At 42.7% G+C, this 16,230-nt stretch overlaps 1 protein-coding gene and 1 long non-coding RNA gene across 11 annotated transcripts in view; one reads left to right on the forward strand and one right to left on the reverse strand.

Annotated features, from left to right (window-relative positions):
• Positions 1-16,230, reverse strand: part of LOC103731999 (myomegalin) — a 243,565-nt gene that overhangs the window by 71,847 nt on the left and 155,488 nt on the right. For 5 of the 10 annotated variants that reach the window (XM_029562263.1, XM_017797496.2, XM_008830513.3 and 2 more), the window contains exons 1-6: positions 11,586-13,287; positions 3,899-4,030; positions 2,862-2,981; positions 2,542-2,634; positions 2,196-2,408; positions 457-615 (exon numbers count right to left, since the gene is read on the reverse strand). In XM_029562263.1, the coding sequence (XP_029418123.1) occupies positions 457-615; positions 2,196-2,408; positions 2,542-2,634; positions 2,862-2,981; positions 3,899-4,030; positions 11,586-12,710 (1,842 nt within the window). In that variant the 5' untranslated portion in view covers positions 12,711-13,287. Of the gene's footprint in view, positions 1-456; positions 616-2,195; positions 2,409-2,541; positions 2,635-2,861; positions 2,982-3,898; positions 4,031-11,585; positions 13,288-16,230 lie in introns of those variants that run through there. The other 5 variants (XM_008830514.2, XM_008830515.2, XM_017797497.2 and 2 more) reach the window with 2 other exon arrangements.
• LOC115069925 overlaps positions 13,492-16,230 on the forward strand; it is a 29,292-nt gene continuing 26,553 nt past the window's right edge. The window contains exon 1 of the long non-coding RNA XR_003849166.1: positions 13,492-13,608. This is a non-coding gene — a long non-coding RNA (uncharacterized LOC115069925). The remainder of the gene's footprint in view (positions 13,609-16,230) is intronic.

The raw sequence follows: 16,230 nt of genomic DNA on the forward strand, positions 1-16,230 counted from the left end.
ATTATACACAATGGTGTGAAAAAATCATGTTGTGAAATTTAAGAAATTTGTTTGGTGTTCCTAAAGCTTCGAGTGGGAACTGATCGTGCTTCTTGGTGCCTATTTTCCCCTAATTTTTCAATCTCTCATTGAATTCTGTGGCAGTTTCTGTATAAATGGCTTCTGCTGTACTGACAGGAGCCCAATCTCTTTGTCTTCTCTGAGCACAGCGTCTGATGCAGATGTGCTCACTGTCTGCTGAAGTCTGCCTACGCTGTTTAGGTTGATATGTGTTGTTTCTTACTTGCCAGGTAGCATGTTGACTCATGGATTGTATTTTCTACTTAGTGTAAATCTTCCTGATCCCCACCACTCAGTGTTCTACATGTAGCAGGTATTAAACAAGCAGACCTGGAGATGATAAGAACAGGACTGAGCTCCATGAGCCAGTCTCTCAGTGAAATCATGGGAACTCACCTGAAGCAGCTGCTCTTTGTGACTCAGACTATGATTTAGATGTTGAATGTTCTGTTCCTGGGTTCGAATCTCATTGTATTTTTCAGTCTCCAGGGTATGAAGCTGTTGGCTCTTACTCTGTAATTCCCCTTGGAGCTGTTGTAAAGTTCTTCGTAATTCCTGAAATAAGTATATTCCTTTTTAAAATTAGCCTAAAAATTCATGGTCATTAGATACAAAGGCCTTAAAGCTTTCAATGCAAGCTGGGCATGATGGTGCCTGCCTATGATTGATTCTAGCTACTAGGGAGCCGGAGGCAGAAGGTTCTCAAGTTCAAGATCAGCTTAGATAACAAAGTGTGATCTTATTCCCAAAACAAAAACTTTCACGGCATATAATGAAGTAGCAGCAAGTTATTAATCAAATTAACATAGAAAACGTATAAAGAATATGAATCAAACGGTATGAAAAACTGAAAATTTGGACAGAGTAGGATGTAACCTTGATAGTCTAGTTCAATGCTTACTTTTTGGCTGAAAAGAATAGCTCTATGTAACAGATTTTGCCCACTGTAAGCCTGCATCCCTTACAGCAAGCTCAGCATTTCTACTATCCTCTTTTCTAAAGAACTCACAAAAGCTATTGGTTACATTCCTTAATTCTCCATTATAAGCCCAATCCTACCATAACATCTGAAATTTTAAGATTTCTAAAGGAAATTCAGAGCTCATATTTAACTTTCAAACTACTAAAAGCAGGGAGATTCTTCAAAATCTCTTCTTTCACTTTGAATGTTAAAAAGTCTAAGAAAAGACAGCACAAAAGATCTTTCTTTGTTTTTTGGGGACAGGGTTTCGCTTTGTAGCCCTGGCTGCCTTGGAACTTGCTATGTAGACCAGGCTGGCCTTGAACTCAGGGAGACCTGCCTGCCTTTGCCTCTCAAGTGCTAGTATTAAAGGTATAAGCCACCATATCTGGTACAAAAAACATCTTTAAAATGAAAAACAAACAAACAAAAACACCCCAAAAAGACAGCCTGTGTTCTATGCTAACAGAACAACCATTTAAGAATTATATAATATAAAAAAGAATTATATAATACATACATATATTTAAATTACATGGCTGATTATGCATATAGATGTCCTTCCCTGCTTTTCTGTCCACCTGATTTTTTTACAATTTTTATTTTATTTACTTTGTGTGTGTGTGTGTGTGTGTGTGTGTGTATCAAAAGACAACTTTCGAGAGTTGGTTCTCTCCTTCCACCATGGGTTCTGGGGTTCAAACTCAGGTCGTTCATTCAAACTCATTTCATTCAAAGTATGAGGCAAGCATTTTTATGCGCTGAGCCATCTCATTGGCCTCCAGCTGACTCTTATCCTTCCTTTTAGAATAACCTCAGACAGCTCCTCCTTGGTAAAGCTTTGCCTGGCTTCTTCCCTCAGCCCCTCCCAGGCATTCCTATAGGAGCCCATACATGTGTCTTTAGCAGTGTTTACCCTATTGAAATTCTGTTCCTGTGACTGCCTCTCATGCTAAACTCTATGTAATTTAGTTGGAAAGTGTCTATGATACTCACCTGTGTATTTCTAGGCCATAGTCTGCTATTTGGTGCATGGCCCAATGCCTCAAATACTGAAAACCAAATCAGACTGAGCAAATAACTGGAGGGTTCAGGTTCAGCACAAACTGTTCTGCTAAAAAGTCACTGTAGGGCAAAGTCAGCATTTAGGGCAATAAAGTGGTTAATGATTTACCTGGTTATGCTTCCAAGCTGCCTCCTTCTGCTGCTCTCTCTCCTGTGCTGCAGTCTCTACAAACTGCACATGTCGCTTGGCATCACCCAGTTGGCGTTCTTTCTGTCGTACCAGCCTCTGGAGCTTCTGGATTTCAAGCTGGCTGCAGAATAAAGCACTCTGAAGATCAAGCAGGGCCACCTGCTGCTGAGCGGGGGCAAGGCCCTCCAAGCTCTGTAAAGAGCAGAAGCCATAATCACAGGAGGAAGGCACTGAACACCCAGGGATGGGGTGGGGTACTGTGTAGCCAAAAGCAAGCCCATGATGGCACCCACGGGACTCCACCCTCTCTGTGACCCTCACGCACATGAAGCTGTCCAAGCTGGCTTTGGTGCAGCATTTCTCGAAGCTTTGCCATGGTGTCATTTTGACCGTCAATCACTTGGTATAGCTCCTCAGTCTGAAAACAAGAGAGGGCGAGTGCCAGTGTGAGTAAACTAACTGTAAATTCCCTATCTCTCCTGTACAGGTTTTAGGAACAGAACCATTCCAAAATACCTATTGTGACCATTTTCTAGGGTAAGGTTTGTTCATGTGATAGTAGTTATTTCTACAAAATACAGACTACCTATCTGCTTAATAAGATAAATTATTTCCTCATGGGTCTTTGATTACATAACACTTTACCTCACTTTCCCTGCTTTTCAAGGTCTCCTTCAGGCTCTGCATTGCTGCATCTTGCTTCTGAGATGACTCCTGAGCAGATTTTAGTTCACAGCTCATTTCACTCAGTTTTTCTTGAAGAATCTGAATTCAGCAAAGAAACCTTGTTAGCTCAGCAATAACTTTTCATGTCTACAGCAATCATTACGTCCCTTTTCACATCTAGGGTTTAAAGATGACCCTGCAGTGTCTTTCCCATGCATAGTAACCACTGAAGTCTGACTCAGTGAAAGAGAAGAACTGGAAATAGGAAATACTTCCTTCAATAAGATGCCTTACTATTCATGTGTCCCTTCCACAAGGAGCTTCAGCTATCTAGAATAGGGCAGGATGCTTTAAGGGCACACCAAGCCAGATGCTCAGCAGCCCAAATTGTGGCAATTTTCCTGTAAGCGCCCATTAAAATCCGTGAGCTATAAAGGGGTGAACAAGTTAAGCTAAAATCAAAAACACAAGTTTCCTGTCTCAGAGCCTTACTGTACAAAGACTGGATGGAAGTTTTAGTCTCACTCCTTTAGGCATCAGAAACTGTAGTATGTATAGAACAGATTAAAGTCTTGATAAGAAACAAAAAGAAGGGGCTGGGGGCATAGCTCAGTCAGTAAAGTACATGCTATGCAAGTTATGAGGAGAACTTGAGTTCCATTCTGAGACCTGGACATAAAAAGTCAGATGTATGCTTGTGATCCCAGAGCTGGGAAGATGGAGACAGGTGGATCCCTGGGGCACCCAGCCCAGCCTGATTTGTGAACCCCAGGTTCCAGTGAGACTTTGTCTTAAAAAAAACCCAAGATGGATGGCTCCTAAGGAACGACATTCAGATTGACCTCTAGCCTACATACATACACACACACATGCATACACAAAAGGATAGAAATGAGTATTTCTTAGAGAAGCACGAGTCTATTCAGTGTCCAGGTCCTGTGCAGATTGATGCAATCTGGCTAGAGCCAGTCACTTCTTCAACAACCCTGTGAGCCAGGGCACAGTATTAAGCATACCTTGTTGGTGGCCTCTGTTTGCTGGATTTTTTCCTGGAGTTCTGCCAAGTGAGAATCAGATACAGACTGCTGAGTTATAGTGGCCTCCTTCGAATTCAGTTTTTGTTGTTTGAGTAACTCTTCAGGCATTGGCTAGGAAGAAACAGCAAGACAACTTGAGTAAATGCAGTAAATAATCTATTTTATTTTTATGATGAATCTCTGGTATCTTTTTTCAGATATTTGGAAAATGACCGTTGCTACACAAATTATCAGTATAACTTCCTGAAGATAGTCCTAAGAGCACTACTTGGTCTCCCTTACTATGTTCCCTAAACTCCTCCTGTCCTCACTGTTCCCACCCACTCACAAATCCTACCTATTTAGGTAAAGTAAGAAACTCAGGGTTTAAAGAGGGGAAACTTAAGAAAGGGTATGCTTACAATAAAAAAAATTGCTTAACTCTGTTTAATCAGGAACTTTTGAAAAGCATGAGGGTCAAAGTTATAATCCAATTACCTATTTTACAATAAGTCTGTTCACGTTACTGGAAAAACTGGCATTATGTTATCTATTAGATAATATCATGTTATCATCCCTAAATTTCCTGAATTTAACTGTACTGCAGTTGGTAAGCAAACTTCTTGTTCTTAAGAAATACACGAGAGTGGGGCTGGAAAGATGGCTCAGCGGTTAAGAATACTGGCTGTTCTTGCAGAAGACCCAGGTTCGAATCCCAGCACCCATATGGCAGCTAACAACTGCCTGTAGCTCCAGTTCCAGGGGATCCGATAGCCTCTTCTGACCTCTGCGGGCATTGCATGACATGAGTGCACTTACCTACATGCAGGCAATACACACATACACATAAAAAAGAAATACACATGAAGCCGGGCGTGGTGGCCCACGCCTTTAATCCCAGCACTTGGGAGGCAGAGGCAGGTGGATCTCTGTGAGTTCCAGGCCAGCCTGGTCTACAAAGTGAGTTCCAGTCTAGCTGGGGCTACAGGGAGACCCTATGTCAAAAACACCTCCCCCCCCACACACAGAAATACACATGAAAATATTGAGTAAAGTGTATATCTGCAATTATAATTCTTGCTTATTCAGAAATTTAAAACAAAAACAAAAACAAAAAAACACTATGCCCATACACAGAGTAGGAGCAAAACAAAAATGTGGCAAGATACTAGTACCTGGTAAACCTGGGTGAGGGGGACTGGGGAGGTTTTGTACTTTTTATTGTCTCCATAAATTGGAATTACTTCAAAATGAAAGGGGAAAAATTAAAAACATCTGTAGGATTTCGGGAAGGAGATAAAGTTTATAAGAATATTAAATCATTACAGAGAGTCAGGAGAAAAAGAAAGCATTTATATATGGGACAATTGATTAGCGGAAGGTGAACTATATTGAACCAGACCTGACAGTCATTATGAGCTAAGATGTTAAAACGGAAGGAATTCACAGTGGCATTAAATTCCACCTCTCCCCACCTCATAGCCCTGTCTCTTCACTTAGGAACACAGATCCACTAGGAAGAACAAACGAGGAGCTGCTATTCATTTTTTTTTTCTTTTCCTCACACTTTCAAGCTTTCCTACAGTCTGGGCAGTAGAATTACAGCTGACTTTAAATCCCTTCCTGCAAGCAACTGACTAGAAGATGACAGGTTCTTCTGTTTCCTTAGTGCTGTTTACCCACGGTTCTAACACTGAGTCAGTGCTATAAAATGCACAACACTGTGTGAGGCAGTGTGGGGAGTACAGTGTGGACCAGTCCTGGCTCCAGTGTTGGTCTGAGGAAGTCATGTCAGAAGACTCCATTTCAACAGGCCATACTGAAAAGCCTCTGGCAAGCTCTTTGCAGGTGGCTGTACTGGTTATCCTGGGCAGAAGGCCGAGAGGAAAGGATACAAAATACTGACTTTGTTACCTTTATAAGTAGAATTACCATAAAACTGACCACTCACATCAAATTGACTTTTTTTTTTTTTTTTTTTTGAGATGGGGTGTCAGGCCAGGCTGGCCTCTCAAGGCTCTAAGATTGCAGGCCTGTGCCACTAGACCCAGCTTCAAACCACTGCTAAGACTTGAAAGGGTGCAATTAATAATTCTATCAGGACACTAAATACAAACCAAGAATGCTTTGTTACCTTATTTCTAAGACCACAGCTATCTCTGAACAGCTAGTAAAGTCCATTTTCTCCCCGACCATACTATTTGAGAACACCAAATCTCAAAATTCTAAAAAGTGAGACTATCAAAGAGGGACTAAGAAACATTCTCAGTTATCAACAAATGGCAGGAAATACCAATATTCGTAAGTGTGGCTGATGGAGCGTTTCATAAAAGCCATCTGAACTTCACTGCTTATTTTGACAGAGTGGGAGTGAAAAGGCTCCGTTGGCCTTGGTTATGCTTCTTTCCTATCAGTTTTCAGTACTGCACCATAACTTCACCTTCTCGGCACAAGGCACTGTATAGGAGGACACTTGCTACTCTTTTGAAGCATACTTCACAGCACTTAGAGTAGCTACACAATAGACATGGAAATACAGAAATAACAGATAATGATAAACCTGTGCAGTAACACAGTTAAGTGCTACCAAGAATCAGTCATTGTTGCTTTGCATTAACTAGAGGGAGGTTTTCTTATGAGGCAGCATTTAAACAGTGATCTGAAGGGAACCTAGTCAGTTACTCAGAAGCCAACAGAAGATCAAGTCAGGCCAGGTAGAGGGAAGAGCTAATGGGGAGAAGACCATGTGGCTAGAGGGGACCTGCTCAACAGAGACACAATGTGAGCCATACTTGTATTTTTTAACTTCCTGAATAAAGTAAAAAAAAAAAAAAAAAAGTAAATTTAATTGTGATTATTTAAGCAAATCTGAAATAGTACCACAAATGTGATCAATATAAAGATTACAAAGATACTATGATTTTTCAAGTCTTTGAAATTTGAGGTGTATTTTATACTGTGCATATTTCAATTTCAACTAGCCATATTTCAATTGTTCAAGAGAGACACGGGCTGGTGGCTAGCCTTACTAGCACAATGGGCGAAGGGCATGAACAGGATGGGGTGTGAAGGCAGGCAAGTCCTACATGGTTCCTGCATGGCAGATAATTGAGTTGGATTTTATCTGAACTGGAATGAGAATTGACTGCCGTGGTTGTTTTGGTTTGGTTTGGTTCTGGCAGTACTGAGGATCAAACCCAAGGCCTTGTCCATCCTAGATACGCATTCTACTATTGAGCTATGTCCTCAGCCCTGACTACAGTGCTATTTAACAGAAAAGTAATGGAATTTATGCTTTCAAAAGCTCAGTGCAGCTGTTTGGCAATGGACTGTTAGGGAATTGTGGCAGCAGCAGAGATCAGCTAGGAGAACACAGGTGAAAGATGACTGCAGCAACAGAACAGATGCATCCATCAGTGGGTCTGACATGCTTCTGAAAGTACAGTTAACCTGCTGGTGCTCTGGACAGTGGAGGTGGGACAGGAAAAAGAATAAGGACGCCTAGAAATATTATATATTTGTTGTTTTGAGTCCAAGCCTTTCCCTGAAGCAATCACATGTGATTATGTCACAGATGTACCAAAAGAGGTTACTAAAACAGATATTCACAATTCTAACTGATACATTGACATTTAATCGTAAAGCGGTCTCTATAAAACTTAAGTCTTCTCCTTCCTCCACATAAACAACTTTCCTATACTATCTACTATCATTTTGAAATTGAAACTCTGACAAGCAGACTTAACTTCAGGGCTGGAGATGCAGCTCAGTGGTAGAGCCTGTTTGTCAAGCATGTACAAGATCTTGGTTCAGTCTCTAGCACTGGTGGGAGAGAGGGGGTAGCTTCACTATTAAAATGACAGGGAAGTCATATTTATTCACTTTAAATCAGAGAATCACAGAGCTGGGAAGAAAGCAATAAACTAATCAGCTGATCCAATTCTGCTTTATATACAAGGAAATGGAAAGTTACAAAAGGTAGGTAAATTATTCAAGTAAATTATTCACAAAGAAAATCAAGTAAAGTGTCCAATGAAAATAAATACACTGCAATTGGTAATGTCTCTTTTATTTCTATAAACCTACTGCTTACCTTAATGCCAGGAACATTTTAAGGATCCAAAGTTTTTGCTTAATGAGTAAGACCAATAAAAACAAAAACAATAAAAGCGGCCTGTCTCCTACTTTTCCATCCAATGTTCTAATCCTTCAGCAGCTCTCTCAGAAACAAGATCATATATATGTGTATATATGTGTGTGTGTATATGTGTATATATACATTTATATTTACATTTACATATATGTGGTTTATATAGACATAAACACACACATAAATGAGAAGCAACTTCAAAGCTAAAGAATGCCATGGGAAAGGACATAATGAATCTGCACCTCATGTAAACCATCTTGGCATGACAGTCATAGGAGACTTCCTATTCTATAAATGACATATTTAAAAGATGGAAGATGTTTGTTTCTGTTTTATTCCTAACAGTTTATTGTTCTACATCTGAGAAAAATGTTTTTTCAGAGAAGTCTGCCAAAAGAGCACTTAGTAAGTTCCACTGAGTCAAGAACTCATAATAAATTCTTGTGATGTACCAAGCACATAAACTTTGAGTGCTGAGATTTTCCAGAGCCTCAAATCAGTAAGCCTGAGTTTAGTATCATTAGTGTCATTCCCGAGGCATTCAGCTTCTAAGACTATGTCCTAATGATAATGTAATTTTAAATTAACTTGCTTTCCATTCACATGCATGCCTTCTCATATCAGAAAAAGAGAAATGCTTCTAAGCCAAATGTTACATAAGTCTGTAGGTTGTGAGGCTGTTATTTAAATCTTCTGGGGTAACAGCATTTTTCTTGGCATTTTCTGATCTTTACAATAGTGACTCCTATATCACAAACTACCATTATTTTCTATCCTACTGTTAAGTCATACCAGACAGACAAGAACCATTGACTAGCATAAAGTTAAAGACTGAATCTTTGTCCAGTATCTAAGGCTTACACTTTCCAAAGGACCTGATCTACCCAAATAGCTATGAGTGGGACAAACTTCTCATACCCAAAGAGCAGACCTTGACTTTTTTTTTTTTTTTTCTTTCTAAGACCTTGACATTTTCAGATCTGAAGCAAAGAAGGGCTCTTTGGATTTAGAAAAGAAACTGTCAGTGAGCCAGAGCTCTGTGAACTGCTGTTTACTAAGGGACCACGCCCCTCTCCTATCATGGCTTTTCTACTGCAGGGCCAGACAATAGTACCCACCCAGATATTACTATCTGGAACAAGATTTCAAAACTTTCTGTAGATATCTGAACAGCCCGGATCTTTAGGCATAAAGTTCTTAGAAGGCAAATAAATTATTTGCATAGTATCAAAAATCCAGTAAGCAGGAGAAATATATACTGTTTATCTTAACATAAGAGAGGAGGGAGGGAAGGGGCAGAGCCATCAGGAAGAATATATTAACACTGATACTAAGCAGCACACGGTGGGTTAAGTAAAGGATTAAACAAAAGAATGTGAACCACACAGAACAGTCGCATGGGTTTTCTTCCTTTTGTGGTAGAACTTAGCTGAAGGAAAATGTTTGCTTCCATGGTTCTCCTTTCTACAAATTAAAAAGAAAACTGCCAAAAAAAGAGACTTTTATTGTTTCCATGTTTGTTCAGAGAAACAGACAAAAACCAGTCTGCCTTTGTCCCACCTGGCTCTGGTTTTGCCCTAAAGCCCAAAAGCCCTTAAGGAGATTAAAAGTCAATCAGACTTGAACAATTGATCAAGGGTCCAGAATAAAATACATATTTTATTTACACAGGCCCTGAGCTCAAGGTAACTATTGCCCCCAACATCTGTAATTATTAGAGAATACAGCACAGTAACCACTCGTCTTTGAAGCTGGAATGTTACTTTCTCTCCCCACCTCATGTTTACTAACAGCAGGAAGGGCCAGACCCCATTTTGAAGCTCTAGTATCCAAAGTGACTGCACTCTAGGGATTTGACCTAAGGACAGAGGTCCTGACAATCCTCCAGGAATCTTTGGGATAAAATAAATTAAGCTGATGTTCTTCTGGCAGTGAGATTTAATGTACAGAATTAAAAGGTCTTGGCTGAAAATGGTGAGGACTCTTTCTTTGGTTCTGTCGAGGCTCTCGTTTAAACGTAAAATTCCCAACTTTCCTGAGAGATGACGAGATGTTTAAAAATCCTTCCCGACTCCAAAATTTGCTGAATCCAGGCATCAAATGATGTTTTTCAATTAAATAGTAAAGATACAAATCTTGTTTTCCCTGGAATTTTCTAGGTCTTTTTCTATAGCATTGGTCATATTTGAGTGACGAAAGCAACTTATTTCCCATCTAGCCAATTTTAGATCCTAATATGAGAATAACCATGTTTAATATGTAGCATCTATGTCTGGTCACAGAAATATGGTTCAGCCTAAATTTGCAATGAGTATCCAGGGAAGAAAGAAAAAGAATAGTAAGTACACAAGTGTTGGGCAGATAATGTTTAAAGGTTCACACAAATGAAAACACTGGTTTCTTTTTAACTTCTTCCTAACACTTTCATTTGTGTTGTTTCTGATAATTTTGTGTAAATTTAAAAACATTTCTTCTGCCTTCTGTTGAAGTTCTTAGGGTGATACACATTTTATATACAATATAACTATTCCTCAAAAATCATTTTATTGGACTCTCAACTTCATTTGTTATCAAGCTCTGTCTGAAATTGTGTTGACTGGTAAGTGGGTTTCCCAAAAAGTACCTTCTCCATTGCCCATCTTTGCAATAGCCACAGAATTTGTATCAAATGAATGTGCTAGAATGTTTAGCAAAGTTAACTGAAGCTAGCATTTTCTGTTGCTATAGAAACAAAGTAGCATCTATCAAGTCTGTATATATTCAAATTTAAAAGGGTGGTGTGAAATCAGTTGGGCAGACATGAATAGCTCAAATTAAATTCAACTGCCATTCTCCAGTCATTAAGAAAGTATAATGCGTGAATCCTTTCTTAACATAGCATATAGTCTAGTGTGACTCAGTAGAAAAGCTGTTTTCACCTTGACATTCTGAGTGACAACATCTGAATTCCCATGGACCTTCCGGGAACAAGTCATTATTAATCCTCAAATGACCCATTAACTGTAATAAACATTACCCAGATGTTTGAATACTTTTCTGGTTCTCCCCAAACCTTTACCCTACACTCTGTTTCCAGGCATTTGGAGGATGAAAATCTTAATGGGCCAGGGGAAACTAGCTAAAGCCTGACTCATAGAAAGCCAGTGCGAGAAAACATGCATACATCTAAAAACAAAGCAAAAATCAAGGAGGGGAAAAAAGGGAGGAAAGGAAAACTTCAAGTGTTGAAGGTGAGATTAAATGTCTTTGGGAAAGGAAGCTACCTTTTGGTTCTTAAAAGATGTGCAAGTGTTACAACAGGAGACCAACATACGGTAATGTTGCAAAGACTATGAGAATCAATAATCTGAATGTATATCACGTTTACTAAACGGACATAAGCAAAAGGTGTGGCCCACATGAGCTCAACGATTAATTTTCTCAAGCCTAGAATATTTTCTAAGCCCCCAAAATTCTTAACCTCCAGCTAAATAAATCACGGGCCGCCTGAGGCCAGTTAGCTAAGGAGAAAGGCACTTGGGTGGTCATTTTGTATACCTGCACCCGGAGTGGCAAATATTCTTCACAGAGATCATCCCACAGCTCCTGGAGGTCTGAAATCTCCAAGGGGTAACTCACAGGTGTCCTGTAAAGGGGTTTCAAAGGCCTGTTAAGGAAACCGGAACTAACTCCATCTGTCATGATCTGGCCAGGCTTGGCTCCAGGTGGGCTGGATTTCACTGGAATGGGAAGCTTGCTCCCTCGGGGACTCTGAATGGGCTTATAATCAAGACCTTTAATCATGCTAAGAGCTAGCTCCAGCTTGTGGTGACACAAATGCTGTGGAGCCTGTTCATCGGAACAAAAGTCACACTTGACAAGCTCTTTTGCAGTTCTCTCGGTTTCCTCATCTTTCTGTTGTGGAGGGCTAGCCTGGACACTGGCATCCAAAGATTCCACGGAGGAGCCCGGTGTTCCTTCCTCCATGCTCTCTCCATCTGGAGGGACTTTTGTGCTTGGTAAATCGGGCGGTCCAACCTCTGACATCGCCGGTTCTTCGGTGCAAATGCTAGTAGACCACCTGCTAGAGGGGCCGTAGGAAATACTCCTGGCCACTTTTCTAGGCATTTTACAAATGGCTTCATAGTCAGCATCCGCCACCCGCAGAGCTGCACAACCACGGCATCTCCTGGGTCGGTTTCCCAGGCCTTCCGCAGCATGACAATTGTGTGACTCCTGGATCTGATCCTCATTTTCTACCCAGCACTCAAACCCCGAATAGGCAAAGTCTTCCTGCAGCAGGGCAGAGTATCTCACATCGGGCAGGCCGGAAATGTCAACCGTCCCACTCCCTGGCTTGATCTCGGCGGCGGAGTCCTCGTTATTTTTCCGATACATGCTGGCAATGCAGAATTTAAGGCGATCTTTTTCCAGCAGCAGCTTCTGCAATCGCTCAATAGAAAGGGCTTCGATCCGGGCAATAACGGTGTCGAATCGATAGATGCGATCGAGCATGAAAGCACACTTGCTGCACGCAAACTCAGCTTTGCCATCGCGAGCGACATCTTTGCCCAGGGCATGCGAAAGCAGAACCTGAAGGTTGAGCTTGGACGCGGTGTGGAAGATCCAGCGCCGCTGGTTTCCACACAGCTCCCGGGCACAGATCCTGCAAATCTCTTTCATCTTCGCTGCTAGCGGGTGCCGAGCTTCCTCGAGGCGGCTGCAGCTGCTGGACTGCTCACCCACTCTGGGCTGTGCTCCTCCTCCCGCCTCGGTGGTCTGGGGCTGGCATGGCCCGGGCCCGGGGTCCTCACTCCGCCCGAGCGCACCTCCGCTCTGCGCGCCGGCTCTGGGTACCACAGTGGCCAGCCCCGCCCCTCGGGCAGGAGGCGGGCACGGAAACGCCTCAGGGGGATGCTGAGTGACAGTCGCGCGGGCTGCGCTAGGATGCTGCCCAGCCTCCTACAGCTGCCTCTCCCGCCAGCCGCCGCGTCCTCAGCGTTCTCGGCGTCCTCCCGGGCCGGCAGGCTGGGCTCTTGGGACGCCGGCCACAGTTCAGGGCTGACGCAAAGCCGGTAGGCGAAGCATCAGATTTCAAGATGGCGGCGCGCGCCCGCGGCCCCCGCGAGGCTCTTCTGGGAAATGTAGTCCGACTGGCCGTTCCTGACTCTGCGCATGCGGCCTGGCGAGTGTGTCCCGGGCCCTAAACTGGGTCTCAGCTGCTGTTAGTGGGAGGCGCCGGGAGTGCGGAGTGGAGAGCCAGATGCTCAGCGGCCGATGTCAGGCTGCTTTCATCTAATAAGATCTCATCAACTAGGCTCCCTTGATCTCCCCAAGATTCTCCCGCCTCTGCAGGATGTCACCAGGCTGCTCACGGGGAGGAGAAAGCCCAGTCCCCTCCCCCTCTGTCACGGGCAGTGCCACGTACACTGGATGTGGCCTGGACACGCCACTAGGTACCGCTGCGCGCCGCCTCCTCCCGCCGCAGCCCCACCTCTTCTCAGTACTACTGTGGTGCCCGGGTCAGAAGGCCCGAGGCTGCAGAGGCGCGTCGGGAGAGCCTGATAACCAAAGGTGGCAGGTAGAGCGGGTGTGGGGAGGGCAAGCTAAGGATGAACTTTCCTTTCACTGTTGGGAATATCTAGGAAAGAGACACGTGTTTTCCCATTCGTGTTGGGGGATAGGGTTTAGCACCCTTAGGTGATCTGCCCTTTATGGGGTGGAGAGTGAGGAAACGAAAGGGCACAATGCAAGCAGCTGAGACAGAGTCCGGCAAACACCGCATGAATGCATCTGTTAATCTAGATTTTGAAGATAACGAGAAAAAGCTTTGTCACGCCTATAGCCACGTGAGAAGAAATTACATTCTTCTTTCAGGCTGTGGTAGACTACAGCGCTTTTGGAGATGGAGAGGGTAGTCAGGCAGGAGCTTCTCTGAGCCAGAGTCCAGGGTGGTCTCATGCTGTCTTCAGAATTAGGGCTGCGATTTCACTGATTTAGTACACTACGGTTCGGTTCAGTTGTTAAATCCCCCGTCCTTGGGTACAGAACTTCGCACACAAAAAGGAAGGAAGCTGGAGCTCCCAATGGGTGCAATGCAGGTATCACTGTTTCTAATAAATTCTCAGCCTGGCTTTAGAGGCATGCAGATACCAGAGGAGGAACAATGACCTCAAGCAATCACTTGAAATTCCCCCAGAGCAGGACATCCTCCCCTTAAAATAATGTTAAAGTTCAATAGTTTGACCTTGCCATACAAGGTCAAACAATCTTAGATACTTCTGAACTTTATCTCCAGGTTAAAGAGCTCCTAAGCCTCGGGGCTCCAAATGCTATCATTGAGAGCTCATAATAAGCTAAAAATTTACGGAGTGTTAAATGCGATGATTTGAGGAAGATTCTTCAACAATGTTTTTTAGTCCACTGAAAAATTGTTAACGTTCTTTTGTGTGTGTGTACATGTTCATGTGTGCACATGTGTGAGTGCATGAATGTATGCATATACAGAGATATGATTTTTATTAAGATTTTTTAAAAATTACATGTATGTGGAGGGGTGTGAACATATGTGCAGGTACCCTCAGGCCAGAGACATCAGATCCCCTGAAGCTGGTGTTACAGATGGTTGTTAGCTGAGGACCAGATGTAGGTGCTGGGAACATAGCTCTGCAAGAGCAATACTTGCTTTTAGCCTAGAGCCATCTCTCCAGCTCCCTCCATCTTATTTTTCAAAACTGGTGTCTCATACAACTTAGAGCTTACCAATTGGCTTCTCTGGCTGACCAGTAAGCTCCAGGAATCCTCCTGTCTCTGCTTCCCAGGCACTGGCATTACATGCTGGTGCCTCCCTGCTTGACTTTTACATGAGTGGCTGCCGGGCATCAGAACTCAGGTCCTCATGCTTGCGTGACAAACACTTTACAAAAGACCCATCTTCCCAGCCCCTAATATCTTTCTTATTTTAATATTGTAATAATGGGAATATTTTATTATTTTTATTTTCCAGGTATGAGGGTTTTGCCTGCATATAAGTGCACGTTAATGTTCATGCAATGCCCACAGAGGCCAGAAGAAGGTGTAGGATCCTCTGGAACTGGAGTTAGGGACTGCTGTTAGCTACCTTGTGGGTGCTAGGGACTGAACCTGGGTCATCTGCAAGAGCAACCAGTGATCTTAACCATTGGGCCATCTTTCCAGCCCATGACAATATTTTAAAGCAGTTTAAAAACATTATAGGGCCCTGTACACACGATTATAACTGTTCTAAGCACCAAAACAAAATCTTGTAGCTTTGTGGTCAACAGAACTTTGCATATGTGATTTCATCTCAAAGATACATATTCTGATCCTAAAATCAAGAATGTAAACTAGAATCCAAGGAAAAACATCTGCATATTTGTATCCTCTAGGTATGTGAGCTTAAAAGTCATAAGAAATTGAGCAATAATCTTTGAAATCTACAGTAATCTACAGAAAGACAAAGAGTTTATGGACCCACCCTGATTGAGGGCAGCAGAGTCCTTGCCAGGACACTCCACAGTGACATTCTCTTTCTTTTTTTTTTTTTCCATCATTTTTATCTTTTGTGTATATGTGTATTGCCTGCATGTAGGTAAGTGCACCCATGTCCACAGAGGACAGAAGAGGCTGTTGAATCCCCTGGAACTGGAGTTATGGACAGTTGTTAGCTGCCATGTGGGTGCTGGGAATTGAACCTAGGTCTTCCACAAGAACAATCAGTGTTCTTAACCCCTGAGTCAGCTCTCCAGCGCAGCTACATCCTCTCTTGTGTCCCAAAGTAGCAAATTCTCAAGGGTCCATAAAACTGTAGATTGAGGTCTCAACCAAGGTTTCTAATGAAACAAAGTTTCCTTTAGGAGCAAACACTGAATGATACCTTGTATTATTGTCTATCCTTAATAAGGACTTTGCATCTGACTGATAGTCTCCAAACTTTAATGATTGTCCTGGTTTGTTTCTTCATTGCTGTGACAAAACATTCTGACCACTACCAACTTGGGGAGGAAAGTGTTTATTCAGCTTACAACTCCCAGGTCGCAGTTCATCAGGGAGCCCAAGGTAGGAACTCAGGGCATGAAGCTGGAGGCAGGAGCTCCTGGAGCACAGGCCATGGAGGAACACTGCTTACTGGCTTGCTCCCCCGGCCCCTGCTCAACCTGCTTTCTTATGCAACACAGGCCCA

This window comes from Nannospalax galili, unplaced genomic scaffold (assembly GCF_000622305.1).
Source record: "Nannospalax galili isolate Female #2095 unplaced genomic scaffold, S.galili_v1.0 scaffold455, whole genome shotgun sequence".
NCBI lineage: Eukaryota > Metazoa > Chordata > Mammalia > Rodentia > Spalacidae > Nannospalax > Nannospalax galili.